Source organism: Fusarium subglutinans (genome assembly GCF_013396075.1).
Source record: "Fusarium subglutinans strain NRRL 66333 chromosome Unknown NRRL66333_c0000395, whole genome shotgun sequence".
In the NCBI taxonomy this organism is placed as follows: domain Eukaryota; kingdom Fungi; phylum Ascomycota; class Sordariomycetes; order Hypocreales; family Nectriaceae; genus Fusarium; species Fusarium subglutinans.
In genome coordinates this window covers 1-20,883 of record NW_023502458.1, presented here as the reverse complement: position 1 = coordinate 20,883, position 20,883 = coordinate 1, and the positions used below count along the sequence as shown (strand labels likewise).

The 20,883-nt window shown below is 45.3% G+C and overlaps 7 protein-coding genes across 7 annotated transcripts; 2 read left to right on the top strand and 5 right to left on the bottom strand.

Moving 5' to 3' along the window:
- Positions 1 to 634: 634 nt before the first annotated feature.
- On the bottom strand, positions 635 to 2,034 carry FSUBG_13775 (allantoate permease; the record flags this gene model as incomplete). Its single annotated transcript, XM_036678701.1, has 4 exons — positions 635 to 1,396; positions 1,500 to 1,553; positions 1,674 to 1,778; positions 1,834 to 2,034. 4 exons carry the CDS (start codon positions 2,032 to 2,034, stop codon positions 635 to 637), a joined length of 1,122 nt encoding a protein of 373 aa, XP_036530767.1.
- A 1,027-nt stretch (positions 2,035 to 3,061) lies between these two features.
- Positions 3,062 to 3,481, top strand: FSUBG_13774 (ribose 5-phosphate isomerase; the record flags this gene model as incomplete). Its single annotated transcript, XM_036678700.1, has 1 exon — positions 3,062 to 3,481. One exon carries the CDS (start codon positions 3,062 to 3,064, stop codon positions 3,479 to 3,481), a length of 420 nt encoding a protein of 139 aa, XP_036530766.1.
- Positions 3,482 to 3,532: 51 nt separating this feature from the next.
- Positions 3,533 to 4,574, bottom strand: FSUBG_13773 (C6 transcription factor; the record flags this gene model as incomplete). The annotated part of the gene is made up of 2 exons (XM_036678699.1): positions 3,533 to 4,153; positions 4,500 to 4,574. 2 exons carry the CDS (start codon positions 4,572 to 4,574, stop codon positions 3,533 to 3,535), a joined length of 696 nt encoding a protein of 231 aa, XP_036530765.1.
- Positions 4,575 to 6,247: 1,673 nt separating this feature from the next.
- Positions 6,248 to 6,983, top strand: FSUBG_13772 (alpha beta-hydrolase; the record flags this gene model as incomplete). Its single annotated transcript, XM_036678698.1, has 5 exons — positions 6,248 to 6,261; positions 6,320 to 6,414; positions 6,476 to 6,542; positions 6,595 to 6,878; positions 6,931 to 6,983. 5 exons carry the CDS (start codon positions 6,248 to 6,250, stop codon positions 6,981 to 6,983), a joined length of 513 nt encoding a protein of 170 aa, XP_036530764.1.
- Positions 6,984 to 7,422: 439 nt separating this feature from the next.
- On the bottom strand, positions 7,423 to 7,818 carry FSUBG_13771 (short-chain dehydrogenase; the record flags this gene model as incomplete). Its single annotated transcript, XM_036678697.1, has 1 exon — positions 7,423 to 7,818. The coding sequence occupies one exon, from the start codon at positions 7,816 to 7,818 to the stop codon at positions 7,423 to 7,425; it is 396 nt and encodes a 131-aa protein (XP_036530763.1).
- Positions 7,819 to 11,487: 3,669 nt separating this feature from the next.
- Positions 11,488 to 12,648, bottom strand: FSUBG_13770 (uncharacterized protein; the record flags this gene model as incomplete). The annotated part of the gene is made up of 2 exons (XM_036678696.1): positions 11,488 to 11,819; positions 11,880 to 12,648. 2 exons carry the CDS (start codon positions 12,646 to 12,648, stop codon positions 11,488 to 11,490), a joined length of 1,101 nt encoding a protein of 366 aa, XP_036530762.1.
- A 4,721-nt stretch (positions 12,649 to 17,369) lies between these two features.
- FSUBG_13769 (uncharacterized protein) lies at positions 17,370 to 18,641 on the bottom strand (the record flags this gene model as incomplete). Its single annotated transcript, XM_036678694.1, has 1 exon — positions 17,370 to 18,641. One exon carries the CDS (start codon positions 18,639 to 18,641, stop codon positions 17,370 to 17,372), a length of 1,272 nt encoding a protein of 423 aa, XP_036530761.1.
- Between the last annotated feature and the right edge of the window lie 2,242 nt (positions 18,642 to 20,883).

Genomic DNA, 20,883 nt, shown 5'->3' with positions numbered 1-20,883 from the left:
AAAAGCTTATTTTAGGTAATTATATTAGGTAGTTAATATACTGTTTAAACTAATTTACTAAGAGTATTATTTTAAGTTAATAAAAACTGCTACTAATGCTTATAGTACGTGCCTTACACGTTAAGTATAAGGCGTGTTTTAACACTGTAAAGGCAATATATAGGATTAATAAGCTAGCATTGCCTTACAAAAGGACTTACATAACTAGGAATTTATAGTAAATATAAGAGATATAGATTAAAAAGGCTTTGCAAACTATAAGACTTACACTTTTAGTTAGCCCTTATAAAAGGTTATGTAAACTATTAAGACTATTTATATATAGAAAATAATACTTTAAAAATGCTTAGTGTAATATATTTATATAAAGGTCTCTCTTATTGTAACTTAAGACTAATTATAGCTAGATTATTATATCTATAGTTAACAGCGTTTAGTAGTTCACAATGCCTACACAAGGCCACTTCTTGAAGACAAAGAAGGCGAACAGGTAGATAGTAGCACCTATGGTGGAGATCGCTGAATAGACAGAGAATCCCATAACGTAATCAGGAGGCGTCGAGGCAGTGAAGATATAAGTACCATAGAGTTAAGCAAGGTTCGCGAAACCGTTGATAATGGCTAGACAAATTGCTCAAACCTCAGGCTGGACTAGGCCGAGAACCGTACTGGTGTAGGAGAGCGAGAGGGGATTGGCAGACCAGACGGCCGTGTTGATGAAGCATAAAAAGGCATATATAGCCTTGGGATTATGGATAGCCGCAGCCAGAGCACTGAAAAGGCAACCAAAGATCAAAAGGACACTGAATGTGAACAAGGCTCGAAACTGGGGAACCTTGTCTGCTATAATGCAAAGAGTCACGGCAATGACGAGGGCAACGCCGTAGAAGGGGGCAGTCATATATCTGGTACCTGTTAGCTCGACGCGGTGGTTTGAAGACTTGGTGACATACTGGGCGTCAGTCTTGTTATACCCAAGCTGGGCAGTGAATGTTGGGTAAAAGTAAGCCAGTGACATAGAACTGATGACCGTCATGTATCCAAGGGTCAGAGGAATCAGTCTCCAATTTGATACAGCCGTCTTCATCGCAGCCAGGTAGCTAATCTTGAGCTGGGATGGATCGTTTCGGCTCGTGATGCCGTCAGCTCGAAGTCGGGCATATGCTAGTTCGCGCTCCTCGGGCCTAAGCCTCTTGGAAGTCAAGGGATAGTCGAGCAGTGTAAACTTGGCAACGAAACATACAGCCACGGTTATGACGCCCTCGATGATGAACAGCCATCGCCAGCCCGCAATGCCGAGCGAGCCATCTAGACCTCGAGTTATTGCGCCGGCAAGGATGCTACCGAATGCCCCTGACATGATGCCAGCGCTATGGAACACAACGAATCGCTTTGACTGCTTGTGTTTGCGGTAATATAAGGAAATGATGAACATAACGGCAGGCGAAGAACGAATTATTAGAAAGGCTCCTGAATTGACGGTCTTAACTGCTACTTACGCTGAAGCCAGCCTTGGCGACACCGACTAGAAATCGAAGACTAACAAGTTGCTGCTATGTTTGAACGCAAGAAACCACAGCGCAGCTTGTCCCCCAGAAGATTATCAGAGCAGGAATGAATAAAGAAGGACGGGCCCGGGAGAGAATTATGTTGGAAGGAACTTCGGCCAGTACGTATCCGATTTGGAACAAAACAACAACGAGGTAATAACGATCATCGGTAAGTTCGAGAGATTGGCCCATGCCAGCGACTCGGGCGTTTCCAATGTTGGATCGGTCCTTTGTTGCGTTAGCGATAAGATTATTTGCAGCGATAAGCTACTCGGAGTCATACTATGTAGGATAGCAGGTAAACGATCCAGATGAAAGGTAGAACATAATTATCGACCTTACGTATAAGTTTCTTCTCAGCTTCAGTCTCCTCCTCGAAGATAAAGCCTTCCGAGTTCTGAGTATCGGTGGTGTCTTCTACCATGGAGGCGGTCCCCTTATCTCGCAAGGAAGAGGCACAGTGTTCTCGCTTGGTAGTGGACATGTTGACAATATGTAATAGACGTAGATTATATAAGTTTAGTAGGTTCTTTAAATAATGATAGACTTAAAAGGATGTAACAAGGAGAATTTATAGTATTCGGACTCTTGGAGAGATAAATTGTTTCGTGAGGGGATAATTGGCAGTTGAGCTTTATCTGGTCTAGACCCCAGTTTCTTAGTCCTAATATCGCTCGAGTCAGGCTAGGGGAGGAAAGAAAACTCAGGACCTTGATCCTAAATAACAAAAAGACTTAGGTAACTTAGGATAAATTTAGGATAACTTTACTAGATTTAGGATATCCTTTGCTAAGTTTATTTTCAATACCCTAATTCAGGCCGGAGTTTGCTTGCCCCCCGAGGTCAGGGCACCAGACTGCTTAGAGTTTAATGGGGTCTGGGGCCCCAGGAATTCCAGTTTTGGAACTATCCTTACACCGGCCTTTTCGCACGAGATTCGGCGGACCACATACAGAGTCTACGACAGTGGCTGAAGTTCCAACAACCTCTAGCCACTGATTTAATGGCTGTAGCTAGGTTTATTCATTACAAGTACATAGATTGAAAAGGGAAATACGATAAACTCGTTCGGTTGAAATAATGTGAGGAAAGAGTTTGCGAAAACGGGATTGCGTAACTCGGCTTCATGAGGCAAGTAGATAACAGTCTGTTCAACCGCGTGCTGCATTGCAAGTTTGCAACTAACAGCATACTGATATAGAGGCAATTCCTCTGTAAGCCTAGGCAAGCCCCTTGCTTTATGAGTTCGGAGTTTCGGCCGGCGTACGGCAACGCTTGGGCCAGGGCTGCAATAATGCCCCAGTCAACCCCTTTACTCTCGGCAATGGAAATGGAAATCTTACTGTACAATTCTTTAGTTTGTCCGAACACGTCCGAACAGAGTATTCTCGCGTCTCTACTTGGATCCTCCAAACATATGTCATCTCCCTTCTATCCCGCAATATAAAGCCCGGGTTTTCCTCTCTTTCAATGAAGAAATACCGAAATTCCCGACCCTGTTATTTCTCCTTATGACTCTCAGAATCGTCTTTGGCGGAGACGATGCCGGATTTGCCTACAAAGCGGCAATCATCAAGGATCTCGAGACTAATACCGCCGTGTCAACCATCGTTGACATAGGCTCGCAGAGAGCTACCGACAAAAGCGCATACGCTAGCAATGCTGTAGCTGCTACTCAAGTTGTTGTCAAGGGAGATGCTGACAGAGCGATTCTTATCTGCGGTACAGGCTTGGGAGTGGCTATTGCAGCCAACAAAGTTCCTGGCATCCGCGCAGTAACTGCCCACGTTAGCTTCAGTGTGGAAAGGGCAATCAAGAGCAATAATGCCCAGGTGCTCTGTCTTGGAGAGCGGGTTATTAGAATTGAACTAGCGCGGAGGCTCGTTACAGAATGGCTTAGCTACGAGTTCGACCCCGTAAGTCCCTCATGATTACTTACTAAAGATATGGTTCGGTGTTGATAGAGACGGCAGATATCTAACTCAGCAGTAAAAGTGAGCATCATTGGCCAATACGATGCGAAAATAAACAACCTTGTCCTGCTGGCTAGGACCTTTCATAACCGAGAAATAGTAGAGATAGTAATTGAGTCTTATGGCGATTTGTACTGCGTGTTCGAGCAGGGTATATGAGACGTTGCCCAGCCAATATGCGCCAACAATCAGGGCTCGAATATCATCTGCGGTATGGGACATCGAAAAGATAGATGATGAGATGGTCTTGAGGAACTCGGTGTGGCAGACTTTGCAATTGTTGGATCCTTTGGGGTCACGAAGGGAGGCTACAGCACAAATGGCAGCAGTAAGGGCGGTGGAGCTTTTTCGAAGGCTTTCGAGACCATCATGCGGACAAAGTATTCCGTAGCAGAAGAAATTGGTCCACAGACCTTCATCTTCAGCGGCCAAAGGTGTCAGAATTTGCGCCAGTGGAAGTGATTCGTCGCGATCCTCGCGGCTCGCATCATCATCTGCAGTGCGGGATATGTCTTGCTCGAGCGAGGTTGGGCTTGATAGATTGTACGACGAGAGGGGAGGCAGGTTAGACATGCGCAACAGGACATCGACGGCGGTTCGGAGTTGGGATATCTGACCAGACATTTCTGTCTGTGATCTAAGTGGCAATTTGAATTAGTTAACCTTTACAGAGGTATTCTTTTCAGTTTTGTACCTGTTTGTTTCTTTAAGAATGGACTGTGCGTTCTTCTTGCACTGACAGGTGAGACCTCGGGCCTGATATCGATTTCAGGGAGGAACATCGTTGGCCATCTTGCGTTTAATTTACCGAGTCGTTTTTAGTTGACTGCAGTTAAAGACCATTCATGGCGGCATACCTTGGTTGTTCTGCAAGCGCTACAGGCTTTTACCTGTCTGCTACCGGCTGGTGGTTTAGGAGGTTGCAGGTTTGAAGGACTATCCGACTCCATTCTTACATTGGATTGTGACATCGTACTCTCAGGATTGGGCCGGTCGACGCAGTGACGATGTTGATTGTGAGGATGGAATTTGATTCAGTTGAAGACAGCATGGTATCCATCGAGACAGACAAATTTACAGCGTGCAGGGCATTAGCGTCCTAGTTAAGGCTAACCCTAACCAGGTATAGTATTATTAAGTCGAGACTTTGATCTTGATTCGTTGGCGAGTCAAAAGCCACCGCCTAGTGCACGTACGAAGCCATCATGGAATTTACCTCTCTACCTAAGACGCAGATATTGGTCAAGGCTGGAAGCCACAGCTGCGTCTGATCTTCCAAGGCGAATGACGGGTATGTAAAGCTTCAGATCGGGAAGCTTTAGGTCGGGAGGCTTTGAACTGGGGTCTATACCGCAGTGATATGTTATCCGTTCATAAAGGTCGAGATCATGCTCGAGACACTTGTCGAAGACACCTTAAACTTCAAGTTTATCGTCCTAAGAGATAAGAGTTTCTCTCCCCAGGCTAAGGCTGAGGAGACGCCCTAGCTCCTTAATGCCACGATCTATATCTGGTATTTCCCTCTAAGTGTTATGACTAATACTATTGATACGAAGGAAGTTGCTGTGGACGAAACGTATAGCTTTAGGCGAGATTTAGTCGGATCGACATAATTGACTGCAAGCATGTTAGGGACCAGATCCATCCCCATTACGTTGTTCCTAACGTAATCCAAAGCAGCATTCAGAGCAGCCGCGTTGGTTAACACCCCACGAGCTGCGCTTGCAAATGTCTTGAACGTTGAAGGCCTGCGTGATCCTGCTTTGGCCGACGGAAGGAAGTAAGCTTTGACAACGATACCATTAAGCACGTGCTTAAAGCCTACGAATATGCTTGCCTTTAGCGCGTTTAGGTTGTCTGAGGCTACCTGGCGCTGTTAGATACTAAAGGCTTGGGCGGAGTGCTGAAACTAAGTGAGATCCAAGCCAGGAATGCAAGAGGCTAAGTCTTAAGTCAGAAGCTTCTCTGTTTCCAAAAAGTTGTATGGATCAGTCGGACTACCCGTATGAGGCTTGATGGCTTCGATGCAGTAACGAATCTCGGGAGTTGGTGGAACTATTCCACTTCCAGCTATACTCGAAGGGGGTCCCATCGTCGGTAAGTAGGTTAGTATAGCGAGAGGACGAATTAAGTTTTCCAACCTTGTTCAATGGAACAACTCTGGGAAGCACCTTGGCATAGAGAAATAAAATTATTCCATGGGGTAATGTGCCTCCTGCGCAAGTAGACAAAGTTGAGAGCCGATTAACTTCCACCAAGGTGCCGATTGTGCCCTTGGGTCGAGCCACTGAGGTGCTATGGACCAGGTAGAAGGACCAGATGGGCATTTGGTGAAGGTAGTGTTGTTCATGGTAATATCAGAAGTGGTGATGTGTTTTGTGATGCCCTTTTGCATGTTCTATAAATAGAATCCGGCTGATTGTCAAGGCCATAGTCAATATATTTATGTACACCCCAAGAGCAGCTCAACTCGGTAGCATGAAGACATAATTTCATGGAAATCTGTACGACGATACATCAGGCGGCTTGCGTATATATGCTTCACCTATCATCTCAATGTTAACTACGTGCCATGCGCCAAGTAACGACTTTAAGCCTTGCGCAATGAAACAACACTTCAAACACTTGAGTTGCATCCTGTATCTTCTAAACGCAGAAGCATCAGAATATCAGACCCTTGATGTTTGGATACCAACTAGGCTGCAACATGGAGACCCCTCCAAAATGTATTGGGTCATGTAAGAACATCATTCACATTTATTCATTCTATAATTGTAGTTTTAACACACCTCACAGTTTCGTCCACGGTGGCCCTGACACTACGGCGACCAACTTTGCTGCCAAGACAGTCGTGGATCTATTCAAATCTGGAGTTGCCGAGGTTATCGAAGGTATAGCATCTATCAACTACCGGCTTTCGACTCGGACACTCAGCCTACTAATGCTGTCTAGAGGCCCTCTTGGTGATAAACAACAGGCTATGCATCCAGACCACTCACGATGTTATCTCGGGTATACAGTATTTGCAGCGCAAACTTCGTGTTGGAGACCGATATATATTGACCGGACAGTCTTGCGGCGCGACTCTTCCGTTACCAAACGTTAATCCAGCAGTCCATGGATAAGCCCGAGACCCCTGTTGCCCCTCAAGCTATCATCGGTGTGGTGGGTCCGTACAATCTTCCATTGCTAAGAGATATAGACCCTATGCCACCGATATGCCAACAGTTTTTACTTGCCACATTCGGCACGAATAAGACGCTATGGCGGGATGTAAGTCCTGCTAGATACAGCGATTTCAAGACACTTTGGCCGGCAGGGAAGCTCGCTGTCATGGCCTACTACGAAGACAAGAGTATGTGTCGTCGGTTCAAGTCGATACAATGTGTTGCGCGCTTAAGCTTTAGGGAGAGAAGAAAGAAAGATTGGTCGAGACACTAAACCTGAAGAGTGGGCATGATCAAGTTTGGAGGACAGGTTCTGGACTTACGAGTTCTGTTGAAAAGTCTATAAATTATGTACAGGAGCTGCCTTCATTTGGGTCATGAGATAGAAGAGACCCTGTCCATTTCCACAGCCCAAGAGCTAGAAAAATGTCATTCGCATATCGCGCTGGTTCAGAGTCGTGGCAATCTTCCAAGTAGTCTCCAAAATAGCCTAGAGCAAAATTGAGTGGCGGTTAGATACCAACCATAATCATATTCATTTCTAATGTCAATCAACTTCAGCCAATGGGTCCAGTGCCGTTAATACTATCGTGGCGGCCCCTTGACTCGGGCTTTTGGTTGGGAGTGATTTCAGACTCACGGCCGCCTGGTCTGAAAGTATATGTCGCCATAGGTTAGTAGCTATGACTGCCGGCAATGTCAGCAATAAACCAAAATACGCGTCTTCGGGTTTCATTTACCGCCTGAGTTGACAGAGAACGCCGTGATTGCATCTTTGAGAACGCCAGATAAAATGGCCCTGGCACGTAAAGTAACGGCAGTCTTGGGCAACGCATATACCACCAGAGGTGAGTAGCCAGACTCCCAAGGGATTCCAAAAGCCCTGCATGCTTCACGGGAGGGCTCTTGGTCAGGAGGCAGATCCGATGATCCTATGAAGTGAGGGTCGCTAAAGCGGAAGGGCGAGACAGTATGAGCGCTGCTCGATACATTGATCACACGCCCTGAGACCACAGGAGACCTCAGATGCTCGACCAGTAACTTGGCGCGTAAGAAGTGCCCGACGTAGTTGATAGCAAGATGAGCCTCGTTGCCCGACTCAGTCAATGTACGATCCGGGATGTACATAACTCCGGCGTATGATGGGAAGCAGTCCTAGTCTTTGATGGAATTCTTTGCCAGGGACTCGGTTTTTGATCGACAACAAGTATATCATTGTAAAGGCTTGTCGCTTTGTCTTGAACCTCAATGGAAGTAATGATGATAAATGGTTTGATATCTCTGATCAGTTGAGCGAGGCGTTTTGTGGGCTGCGTGGCGTCCAGAGGCACAAAAGTGGCTCCGGCCTCGAGTACAGAAACTGTGGAGACCACGTACGAGCAAGACGGTTCCATCATCAGGGCCACTTTTGCTTCTGGAAAGATCCCCGAGGAAACAAGGTATTGAGACAGTTTTGAGGACATGGCAGACAGGTCGCTATATATCAGTGATGCGTCGTAAGTCCCAACGGCGGGTTCCAATGGCTGAGATGAGGCCTTCTGGTCTACAAGTGGATGGATGCAGTGATTATCCATAGTATCCAGCACCAATGTCTAAGGATGTAACGTAATTTTTCGTGGTAGGAGTAATCAATACGACCAAAAAGTAGCCCTTGAGATTTCAAATTGTTTCTACAATGTGATACACTTTGAGTCGCAACCTTGACTCGTACTAGTCAACTTCGATGATAACGTTTCTTATCGTCGACGTCTTAGTCTTTGTATAGCTCGCTGAGGATCTCGTCAATCACGGTTGTCGCATCACTGCGCCCTCCTCCTTTGCGTTGATGCACACCAGAATGTCTCCACTCCTGGCAGGCTTTCTCGTAGGCCGTGCGTAGCATCACAATGGTCACACGATTAAGAATCTAATCGTCTTTCATCTTAACTTCGAGCCTACATGTGAAAGAATAGGCATCGATGAGCTTGTCACGCCCTGCACCATTGGCGATGGGCTGCGGTATCTGTTCTCGATGGCAGAACCCTATCTTCTTCTACAGAGTTAGGCCCTCCTCCAGAAACTCCACCAAATCTGGCCTGATGCAGTTCACTGAGATGCCGGCTATCTCATGCAGCGACTTGCCTGGCCCAAATACTGGTCGCAGGTGTAACGGAGCTGGATTGGCCCGTTGCTTTGGAAAAAGTTTAACTTGCGCATGAACTATTAGATGTTTCTTGAGCCTCTGCCTTGGACCGTTTGGACCCGTTTGCCACTGTCTTTCCATGCATGCCAGTGCCTTTGCATTTCGATAGTTAATCCTGGCTTTACTATTGGCGGTCCATAGAAGGGCGTTGCCAACCCATCTAACTACCTATAGCGTTACATTGCGTCAATGATCAAAATGAGTGTTTACGATGCAAGCACCACAAGGTCACGAGTGGCTGTTTCAACACCTATACTGGTTGTAAGCGATTGAATCTCATCCAGAATGCCGTCGCTTACCCAGATGCAGTTGATGTTGATGGCTAAGATTCATCGCTATTAGGGAAGCGGAGACAGTTCCCAGATGCGATCGCGACGCAGGTCCCTGTCGGGATGGAGTTTCAGGGGACCTGTTAGCTGTATAGTACTGCTATTGAGTGTAATGACAATACATTGTTAGCGGTTACAGGACTTGGATGTGGTTTCTTTACTCTTATCACGGACCGAGCTTGACTGACTTAACGCATTCCATTCCTGAACATTAGTTGTGTGAAATGGCGATGGTGTAAGAAGGTGACAATGAATTGGGTCAAATGAAATTGTGCAGAGTGGTAAACCTAGATCAAACTCAAGTAGCTACATGAGACTCCATTCACACGAACATTGGTTGTGAGCGGCTAATTACTGATCACATCAGCCAGAATGGTTTCTGCCCGTCGAAAGACCACTATCTAATATTTATTTTATTATTCGGCTTAAACCCGATTTATTACAATAGTAGATCAGAACTCTCAAAGCCATAAGAAGAATTTCTTTACTACTAGCATCTTGTGAATAGTTTAAGCAAGAGAATAAAACTAACTGATCCACTATATCAATTGCGTCCTCTGTCTATCCTTTAGCTATACTATCTATGTTATTAATCTTGCCTAATAGCCCGATTATGGGAGATCCAGAAACTTCTCCAATAGACATTTAGCTGTCGAAGTATGATCCCAAAAGCAAAGTCAGTCGCCATATTGAAAGTCTTTCTGCGTACAGAATCCTCTATAAGCCTGGCAGTAGCACAAGCCAGGGGACATGATGAGATCCTGACTAGCAAAGCCATTCCTGAGTTCCAGCCAAATGCCCTTACAATGCCTTGTCGCGAGGTTTGAGTTACTATACGAGAGGCCATACAGCTACAAACCTTTATCGCGTTGCCAGCCTTATCAACTTCATTGCTCTGTTCTAGCCTTTTTAGAGCAGTACGTAGTTAGTCAATTATACTGTTGAACTCGGTGAGACTTACCTGTGAAATGATGTCATACAACTGGTCATCCCGAATACGACGCCTCTCGGATTTCCAGCCTTGGGAAAGAAGTCGGCGTCTTCTCCATCGAAGACGACGGAGAGCAGGGCCTGGCTTACGTAGTCGTGCCATAGGGAGAAGTTAAAAATTCCTCTATAAACAAGAGACCACGTCAAGGACTAAATTCAGCCCTTTCAGGAAGGGTGATAAAAACATATAATAGAACGAATATTAGGTCCGGGGATGCTTTATATTCGTGTTGTTTCTTCTTTTCTGTTCGATACACCTTTTACACTTTAGATAGTAATGGTCCACTGTTTGGTATTCATTTTCGTGACTAAGAAATCTCGATTCCGAACATCGGAAACACAGCAAATGGACAATGGATTCCACCCTGAACATGCTTGGCTAAAACTAAATTGGTAATTGAGTTTTCTATTGTCTTCTAAAGGCCGTGTTAATTGAAACGGGTATATATCCTAGAAAATACAAAACTTTAGTCAAGAGCGTAAGACAGATAAATGTTATAGAGGTTATAGCAAGCACGGTTCTTTTTAGGAAGGCAAACGATACAAGAACTTATAAGTTAAGATTACAGGCAAGTAGGTAATTTAGTAAATGCAATAAGAACTACATCTGTTACAGTTAGCATATAGGAATAGTACAATAGAGCTGCGGATCGTACGGAGTATCTTATGGATCTGAAGCACGCCCAACTTTATCAGGTAGCTATGAGCACATGCATTGAGCGTGTGTAGTCGTGACATAATTTTTGGAAAAAGAAGCCAGACTTTTTACTTGTGTTATTGTAAAGCTTTCCTGTCATCATAGAAAGATGGTTGCCTAGCTACGCAGTGCGGCGACTAATGGTAAGTAATTTCCATTGTTCATTCATGGCAACACGGTTCTTTCGAATAGATAAGGAGTTAACTTACTATTTCGCAAAGTTGAGATCACTATATACCGTCTTGAAACGCTGGGTGGGAGGCTTATGATGCTTTGGCGAGGTCGAGATTGTCGAAACATTGAGTTCAACGATGGAGTCAAAGTTCTTTAGATGTCTTGAGAGGATCTTTCTGTACATACGTTTCGCCCAGGATATAGCTACTATCATTCAATTACCCACAGAAACACAAAATGTAATTACTACAAAAGGGTCTACCCTTCTACCCAATTGAATCTGATATTCTTTCCCACTGACCTGGAATAGACTCAATCCTGTTGCACGGTACTTTGCGACAACCATCCATCTTAACTACGGCAGTACTTTCGAATCGTCTCTATTTCCACGCTCATCAACCATCTTATACTTTCGTAAGCCCACCTCAGACATCTCCTCCATCCATAAAGGGTATCCAGTTCGCAGTTTTCGCCTTCTTCTCGAGTTTGCTCATCGTCTCATCATACCATATCTTTGCAGCCATGCTGTCCTTAATGCAACCCACATCTCCCAGGATCAATCGCCGCGACTCGTGAAGTCCTCTCAGATCATCCTCCATCCTCTTGAACTCGTCGGCTGAGGCACTGGGTATCTTGTTGCTGATCCGATCGCGGAGGAGAGTTGCGCCTTCAAGCCGATAACTAGCTTCTTGGTTTGAAGCTCCGCCAGTTTCGAGGGTCAGGGCAGTCTCAACTTCTCGCAGCGACTCATCGAGATCTTTCTAGAGTTGCTGTCTGACTTCCTCCTTAGTGCGGCGGTTTCTGAAATTTATATCACCTTGTTGAATGTCGTGCTGGAGAGTCTTCAAGGTCTCGGCGAGTTCGACCTGTTGAGATTCCAAGAACTGTATCGAGGTACCGCAAAATATTTGCTTAGAGCTTGAGGCTGACAAGTTCTCTTGGTTGGTGGTAGGCAGGCCGTCAGCAGGTCGAAAATTGGTCTTGGCGACTTTGGGAACTGGTTTATTGTCCTCAAAAACCACAAAGGGCGGGTTATTAGTATTATCGGTGCCGGCTCGTTTTCGTTTAGCCAATCGGAGACGGCAATCACGTCCGTCATCGGCACGAGCTACAGTGGTATCTGGAAGAGCCGTATTAGACTGAACGGGAAAAGGAACAATGCCCGATCCGCTACTCTGAGAGTGAGGGGCGCGGTAGATATATTTGTCTTTATCCTTAGGCATGGCGGTCATAAGAATCTTCATCTCTTCGTAAACCCCCCATGCTACATTATTATCTAAGAACGTAGCCCCGTCAGGAAGAGTGGCTGGAAGCCGTAGCGACCCTCCCGCTTCCCAAAGACTACCGAGGTCAGACTCGGGCGACTTGTCCTTCAAAAGATTGGTGATGTGGTATATGGCATATACGACACGATCAGGGATGTTAGAGTAGTCGCAGGCCTTTCCATCTGTCTTGTATGCCTCTCGAACATCCTTGGGGAGCCAGTGCGGTCCTTCCCAAGCTTTATCGTTGTCCTTGACTGCTATATGTGCCGCCAAGAAGGTCAAGCCATTGCCGACCATTCTCAGTAGTGCTCCGTGATCCATTGCCAACGGTTGTTGACTGCAATCACGTGTATACTTTGCACTGTTAGCGACATGTTGAGAATGGCGAGGCCGATTGTAAAGGCATTAAATATACAAAGGAGTAAACGTACACAATCCAGGACATCAAGTGTCAGGGTTTCCCATAAGAGAACTTGATATGGGTCAGAAGCCCAAGTAGATAGATGGCATAACAACTCCAAGAAAGGATCGTAACTGACGGAGAGTTGGCATACCCAAGAAGCCGTCGAGGGTGGCATGAGATGTAGTTATACTTGGCAGACATTAGGGGGGAAAGCTTGTATCATGGAGTGAGTCCATGTTCAGTTGAGCCGCGCCCAAAATCCACGGGGAAATTGTTACATCTTGTCGTTTGGTACGAAGTAATCGTTGTTTCTTGCATCCATCAGTTCAAACGGAAATATCTGGAGATGCGTGAAAGAATCCTTACAGAGCGGCCGGGACTAACGTAATATACATTTTGTTATCCGTGGAGGGGCTGGGCTACTTGTTCCCCATGGCCAACCCGTCCGTCCTAGAGGTTAGATTCATGTTTGTTCATAGTTGAAGTCTTTGGTCGGGGGGCGCCATTTTTTCGCCGAGATGAGAAGTCAATTTGTATTGGTTATTGGTCCAATTGACGATGCACCGGGATGATTGGCGGCGTGGACCAAACCGCACAGATCAATTGTTGAAATTGGTTGATTGGCGCCTCCATATTCGGAATGGCAAGCCTTGTTTCAGAGGGCAATTGATCTCAACATCGTCGCCATCAGGCAGTCACTACGATCAAAGAGAGAAAATTGATCTAGATTAAATTTTGAATGATAGTAATGATCAGAGCAACTTAATCGGAACCGGTGCAGATGGGAGACGAGGGCCTTGATGGAGGTCCAAGTTAACAAGTACATCTCCAGTTGCTTTTGTGATCAAGTTTGGCCAAGTGCATCATGGAAATTGCAATTTAGGCGGCATGGAATCTGATGGGACACGGAGGAAGGGACCACAGATCAACTCGTTTCGCAATGACTCTATTTGCGTTGGTTGTTGTCTCTTTGTCGTGATTTGCTGTTTCATGAAACCGCCACCTTTCATCTTCTTTGAGGTTTGTGTACACTTTGATCCTGGGTTTTGGATGTGGATATTGAATCCCAGTTGACATGGGGTCTTTGACGAATAGGGAAGAGGGCCGCTGAGCCGTGGATGGGCTGATCCGCTCAATCTGTGTCGGTGGAAAATGGAGAATTGGTATTCCCTGCAACTCCTGGGAGAGAGCGGACAGCTGAAGCACGACCCAATGACCAGATGCTCAGATTTGCTCTGCCAACCCAGTCCCTGGAAGATTGTAGATTTCAGATCTTGGGTCCTAAACTGATCTTCTCAAACACTGAACAAGGGGGTACACTCGACGTGACGACACGCCTATTCAAGCCCAGCTGGTTGTTTATAGGGCTACACCGGTGAATCTTATTTTCTTAGGTATATAGCTAAGAGATAGTACGAGTGATGTCAATGCCCGTTCACTGAGAGCCCAACATCCTTTAAACTTACCCCTCAGATCCGCGTGTATCCGGGCCGGCTTGTGCTTTCTCATGTAGCTGAGAAGGTGTGAGTCACGCCGGACTTTTCGTTGTCCGTGCCGTTGGTGTCGACTTCATTCAGGACTTGACTTGCTTCTATGACCTCCAATCTGTATGTCTCGGCACTATTTTTGTGTTTTGTGGTGGCGGCCTTAGATTCCCGTCGCGTTTCCCCCCAGTCGCGTTGCGTCAATGGAGACATCATAAATATTGTGCATGAACAAAGCATAATACTTATGCAATATACATTATTATTATTATTCAATTATTCTGCGGGGCAGGTGGTCAGAGCTTATGCAGAACTTGAAAGGATCTGTTGCAGAGCCATACATCCTTATCATGTGCTAACGCTCTGCATATGTTGATAATTAATTCCCAAAACTGTAAATTCTATAATCTTTCGTGGTCATGAAAAGAGAAAAGATTGCGCCGGACCTTTTAAACCGACACACCATTCTTATTGTTATGATTCTAGCGCTGTGACAGATCTTACTGTGTTCTCGAGAGCTTACCCTTAATCAAGTGGCCATGCGAGTGAAGTCCGTATCATTTGCACAAGCTAATACAGTCCCGCATCGCCACCGAGGCCCGATAAAGTGCCTACATTAAGTTAAAAGGAAATAGGATTCGTGTTCACTTGGCTGACCTCTGAAGCCAATACAGGTATACTTTGTGATGAACTCTTGCATTGCCTGAAGTTGAGTCTTGATCTAATTTGTGTTGCTTAAGTATTTGGAACCCTCATTCTTCGTTATGATGAATATTCTTCACCAATAGCAAGGTTGGCAAAGAAGAAAACGCCAGGAAAGAACAATAGGTCACCTGGAGCTCAAGGATATAGGTTATGTTCATATGTATCAATTACTGAAGAAACAATGCTGGCATATACTATACTCAATCTGGTCCCTGCGATAACCCCCCAAGTTTCACCATGCAATGGACGAGGGACTCACGGGGAGGTCATCAGAGGTTAAAAAATGTTTAGAAATAGCAGCAAACATATGGCTGATGTTGAAAGTTTATTCAAGTACAATTGTCCGGGCCATTGAATAGCAATGGCCAGCCACTTATTGAAGTCGGGAGACATTCCCAGGCGGGTCGCAGATTAATACGCACACCAAAGCTCTCTCACTATAGTAAGACAGAGCTACTAACATAAATAAGCAGGTTACACTTAGCCTCTGACTCTACAATATATTTCTATTAGCCTTTTTATGTGTGCGTATTATTTTGCAATCCACCTGCCAGCCCAATAACAGCGATACATGATGAGATCGACATTGTCAGGTGGGGAGTTTGGCTTCGGCGGCACATCTGTTAAACCAAATCTAGCGGTATAATTTCCTCCCTCCTCCTTGAAAGCAATGGCTTCCTCATCGATACACTTCCTGCATATCCTTCTTCTTAGTCTCGACCTTCTGCATTTGAGGACTCGAATGCAAGGCGAAGAGGTTTCCCTATCCTGTGCGCCTGGAACTAAACCTGCAAGAGTCGGTTCTTCTCCCTCTTCGAGGTCAAGCTGCTCATCCAGCGACTCCAAGTCGATCATCCTGACGGGGTCGTGCGCTGCAGATGATCCCGTAAAGTTGTTGCGGTCTCACAAAGTAGCGACAATGCTGAGAGCGTCTGAAGCTTGGACGCGCCAGGTGACAAGACAAGGTGCTGCAATATTGTAGATTATATTTTGGATTCTGTACAGTTTATGTATTTAAATTGCTCTGTTGTATTTTGAACCGTTATTTTTGCCTCAACGGCTAATTTTGGTGCATGCAAATTCAGATCAGTGACCCACTCCAGGTCACGAGTTAGTGCATTCCCGCTAAATCCTAGCGCTGCGAGTTTTCTTCGTTCCAAATCCGCCTCATATCACTGCGTCTTGACAACTCAGCCTTTGGCTGTAGCAATTGGTTAGTCATTATGGTATAATGTCTAAGTCGTTAGCTAGATGTGTTATTTACAGTTGAGGCTTGTGGCTGAGAGCTTAAATCAGCAGACAGAACTTAGCGTCTTGACAACCCCGTATCCTCCCTAGCCTCAAGCCCCAACTCATTCACACACCCCGAGAAAAACTACTTAATATCTTCTCTTTTATTTGAGTTCCTCAGCGACCATCTAAGTGACCTGCTTTTACGATCCTGGAGCAGGAGCTTAACCAAGATTACGGCTCCAACTAGCGCCAATACCTGTTCGTGTTACGGCCAAGATGTGAGCAGAGATAGGCGGTTTGGTTAGGGACGGTAGCTAATATAACTTATTCACAAGTTCAAACGCTTGATGCTTTTACTTGTGTTCTTAAAGTTATTGTCCTTTACCACCTTCAAGATATTGGCACCGATCAAGCTGCTCCATTACGGCACTGACATCCCTCACCCTCAGCCAGTAGTGATCAAACGTTGACTATGCATAATGCGTCAAGTCCAGCTCCAGTGAATTAATTTTGGCGGGATAGAAGTCTTTTGCAAGTTATCTTTGAATGGCATAGCGAGCGTCTGTCTATAGATATACAGCCACTCTCAGAAGTGCCCCAACTTCTCACCTTTCGGATGCGAATCCTAAAGCAACTATCTGCCCAGGCTATTTTAGCCCCAGTGTGGTAATTATTATATCGACTCATATTGTTACAATTCGCAAGAGTTCCTGAGATCTTGGAAGGGTCATTGCTCATAGGCTTGAAGGAGTTCTAGTTGCCTCAATCAGAGCTCTGGCATTTTATTCTGAGGCCATCACTCTTTTGAACACAAGAGCACATAGCACTATGCTCAGTTAAGCTTGACTAAACGACAATCACATCATAATCTTGTAAGATCGGCTCAGGTGTACTCCGTCCTTCTGATGCTCTGGCACTATATCCAAGAGTCAACTCAATCGGCAAAGATCACCTTCTGTATACACCTCATGATTTCAACAGATAATACCAGTAAGGGATGCCCATATATAAAGCAAAATTACAACAATGTATCCATCTGCTGTATGTATGTAAATCTATATAATCAATCCAAAAGCCAAAAAGCAATGCACCCTTTCTTAGAACATCAGGAAATATATAACCAAAAGCCAACACGTGTCTGAGACCCCGAGCATGTTCATGAAAACCAGTCACTTGGTTTGAATTCACTTCTCCCTCTTCCCATCATCAACCCTCTTTCAAGTGTCTTGCATCTTCTTTCCATCGTCTGCATTCCGCATGACCCAATCAAACATCTTTCCAATCACAATGGCACTAAGGGCAATAACTACAACCAAGCCAGTGATAAAGATTACCACTTGGTCATGCCAGATGTTGTACTCATACTTCTCAGGGAAGAAATAGTGAGCGCAGGCAAAGTAGTAGTAAGCAACATAGTAGCTTGTCCGAAAGATACAAAAGGCCAGAATATCATCACCTCGATATCTCTCAGCGAAGGCAGCCAGCTGCTCGACTGCGTTGAGAGGGTAAGCCCTTTCCCAGAGCCAATGAATGAAGATAGCTAATACGACAATGATGACGAGGAAGCGGCGACGGCAGATCTTGTCTCCCTTGATAATGCTCCACATGACAAGGCTCCAGAACCAGGATATCACTGCCCCAGGGATTGAAATAACCTGCCAAAACAATGCGGTCAAGGGGCTAATTACCAAAGTATGGAACAGTGATAAAATGCCTCTGAGAAGCCAAGACCAGCAGTCTCTCAGATTTGCAAGGCAAAAGTATACAAACCGGCGAGTTTCAGTCGACACCATCCTCTTCCAATCAATACTGCACCAGGCAGCAAGGCCAAGGATAAAGATGACAAAGACTCCGGAGAAGTATATAAAAAAAGTATATCCGATCATTGTGTTGAGCTCTTCCAAGGATGGCATGACAGGTAGATCGTTTTCAATTAACCATTCATTACACTCGTCGAAGTACCGAATGCCGATATAGATTGCAACAACGCTTATGGTTAACAGGACAGATGTAATGGCCTTCCAATAGCTACCATGGAACCGAATCCAGCTCCAAATGACTTTGAGATGATTGAGAAGAATGGTTTCCCGCACGTACCCATGATCGTCTGACGTATCGTCTGACTCCGCGCCATTGGCTAGTAGCTGAGAAGCAACCCTAGATGAAGATACATTTGCATTCTCCAGAGGAGAGGGAGAAGAACCTCGAGAATTCATCTCAAACGTTTCAATTTCCGCCATCGATGAGTTCGGAGACCCAGAGGAGGGCCAAGTGGTATTGGAAGAGCTTGGGGTGTCGAAAGAGGGTAATTGTGAGGATCGAGTACCGGACCGGCTTGTCGTATCCTGTTCCTCATAGTCGGAAGACCAAGGAGTTTGAGGAAGTGAAGAGCCCACAGTAGTAGATTCTGAAGGCGGAGTGCGCGGGGACTCTTGAGAAGAAGTCTTGGAGTTATTGCGGCGCTTTCGGTGAGGGGGCTTAGGTGCCATTGCGAAGGATGATGAAAGTCTTGTGATGAGAAATTGTTTTAGTTGTTTGTTTGTTTGTGAAAGCGATCCAGAGTCAATGAATTGGATTTGGTTGTTGATAATTTGTTGCCACTGGGATTTATCATAGATTAAATAGTTGACTAGTTACTATTCTCAGTCTTTGGATCTGTGGTTCTCGTTGCTTACCGTAGCGTCAAAAGCCTTTCAGTTGTTGAACAGCTGCACACTTTGACCCAATTTTCAATCGCCTTTCGGATGTTCAAATACATCATTGTTCAGCTTGCCTTTCAATAGCCATGACAATGTCTAAGCGCAGGTGTTCAGGCAGGGCTAAGCTAAACGTAACAAGGGATGGAAACAATGCGAGGCCTGAAGTAAGGCCATTGGCCAGGGTTATTTTTAGCAACGATAAAGTGCACAAAAAGAAAAGCAGCATTAATCAGGCATACCTTTGTTCCAATGTACTGAACACTTCGACCTAATATTGGTAGCGACTGGGTATGGGAAATCCTTCCATTGTATAGTTATTGTTGATTTTGATGCTTTGGAAAGGATTACTCTACTGACGTAGAATAGCTTACCTTATCATAATCGCCATGCCCCGAAAGCCCTTTTCGTCCACAGACCTTATCTAGTGCAGATTGGTTGGTGGATTGGCAATAAGCTTATGACTATTGCTGGCGAGTCGGTTTAAAGAACACACAAATCTGAAGCGCCACGTCAGCTGGTTCAATTAGTTCGCTCATGGCTTTGACTCTGAGTTGAGGTGTATTGTGAACCCGAGATTTTTGAGAACAGTGTAAGAGCTGCACTCTTTAAGTCGCACAATGTAGCTGGTGCTGCTCTGTAAGTAGTCTCATTCGCGGGGAGTGGATCACCATTTATATATGCGCCTTACTTGATGGTTTCTAAATCTTATAGGCGCATTATCTATCTTGAGTCTTGTGGGAGAGGGTCTGTACACAATGGCCTGCTCAATGTTATTCTCATGGCACATTGGATTAAACCTACCTACCCTGCAGTTCCTAGCAAAAAGAGATTCATGGATCCCTGTCCGGTATAATGAAAATTCAAACACTAATAGCTATTATAACTTGATGATATTTATTATCTAAGTTAATTGTTCTCAATATAAAACAATCCTATAAGTACCACTTTCAGTCTAACCATGTTTGTCTCTTGGGCTGTTGTGGCACTCCTTTCACCACCGTACTGTTATTAAAAGTGATATCTGCACGGTTCCCATCCCCAAGTGCCGAATCTGGTCCTCGTATCTCATCATTTTTTCCCGCCAATTTTCTTTTTAGCTGGGAAATCTCATCTTGCAAATCTTCCTTGTCCTTCTCGAGGTTATCTTTCTGCGTTTTGAGGTCTTCTTTCTCCTCCTCGAGGTTTACATTCTCTTTGCGCAATGATACCAACTCTTGTTGCAACTCGGTGTATGTTTTGGTCCCTTCTGTACACGTTCCTACTAGGCCATCGTAAGTAGCCGCTATCAGCATGTAGGACAAGCCACCAAAAAAAGTAGTAGCAGCATAGTTCGCGAGGTTACTCCAAGCCGGAGCGCCCGCACCTGAACTCAGCGGCCAGTTAATCCAAAAAGCACTAGCATTTACCGCCAAGCCAAGAACCCATGTTCTCAACACCGCGCGGTTACGCGCGACGACGTTGGGCCTCGTATCTGCAAGCGAGGCCCTGGAACGCCGTTTGCATCTCCCGCAACTTGTAACTCGCTCTCTATCCCCAGAGGGCGGTTCTTGTCTCGCTCCATTGTTTGCATCCACGTCTCGGCGCACTGTCCCTGTTGGATCTACCCAGCTCACAGGATCGTTGCCAACATAACAGTAGAGGTTCAGACCGTCCTTCGTTCCGAGAGGATCAGGCGAAAGCCATCGCCTAAGCCAAGGGCAGTAGTAGCGTGCTTGACAGTAGTGCAAACCAGTTTCACGATCACGTAGGTATGAGGCAAATCGGTACCTCGCATGCCCCTCGATACCATGGCCTTTCAACTCAAAGGTGGTCAGTCCGAACGGACTATATTCCTCATAGGACACTACTTGTGCTTTGTCATCCACCTTGAATCCGGGGGAAACTATCCAGCGTGGGAGACGAGTGCTTCGATCGGCTAGATTGCTTCTATCGATTAGCATCAAAGCACTGTCTGTTTCTTAGTATTCTATTGTGTTAAAAATTATTATATATTAATTTTATAAACTTAATTAGCTTATATTCTTTTAGCTTT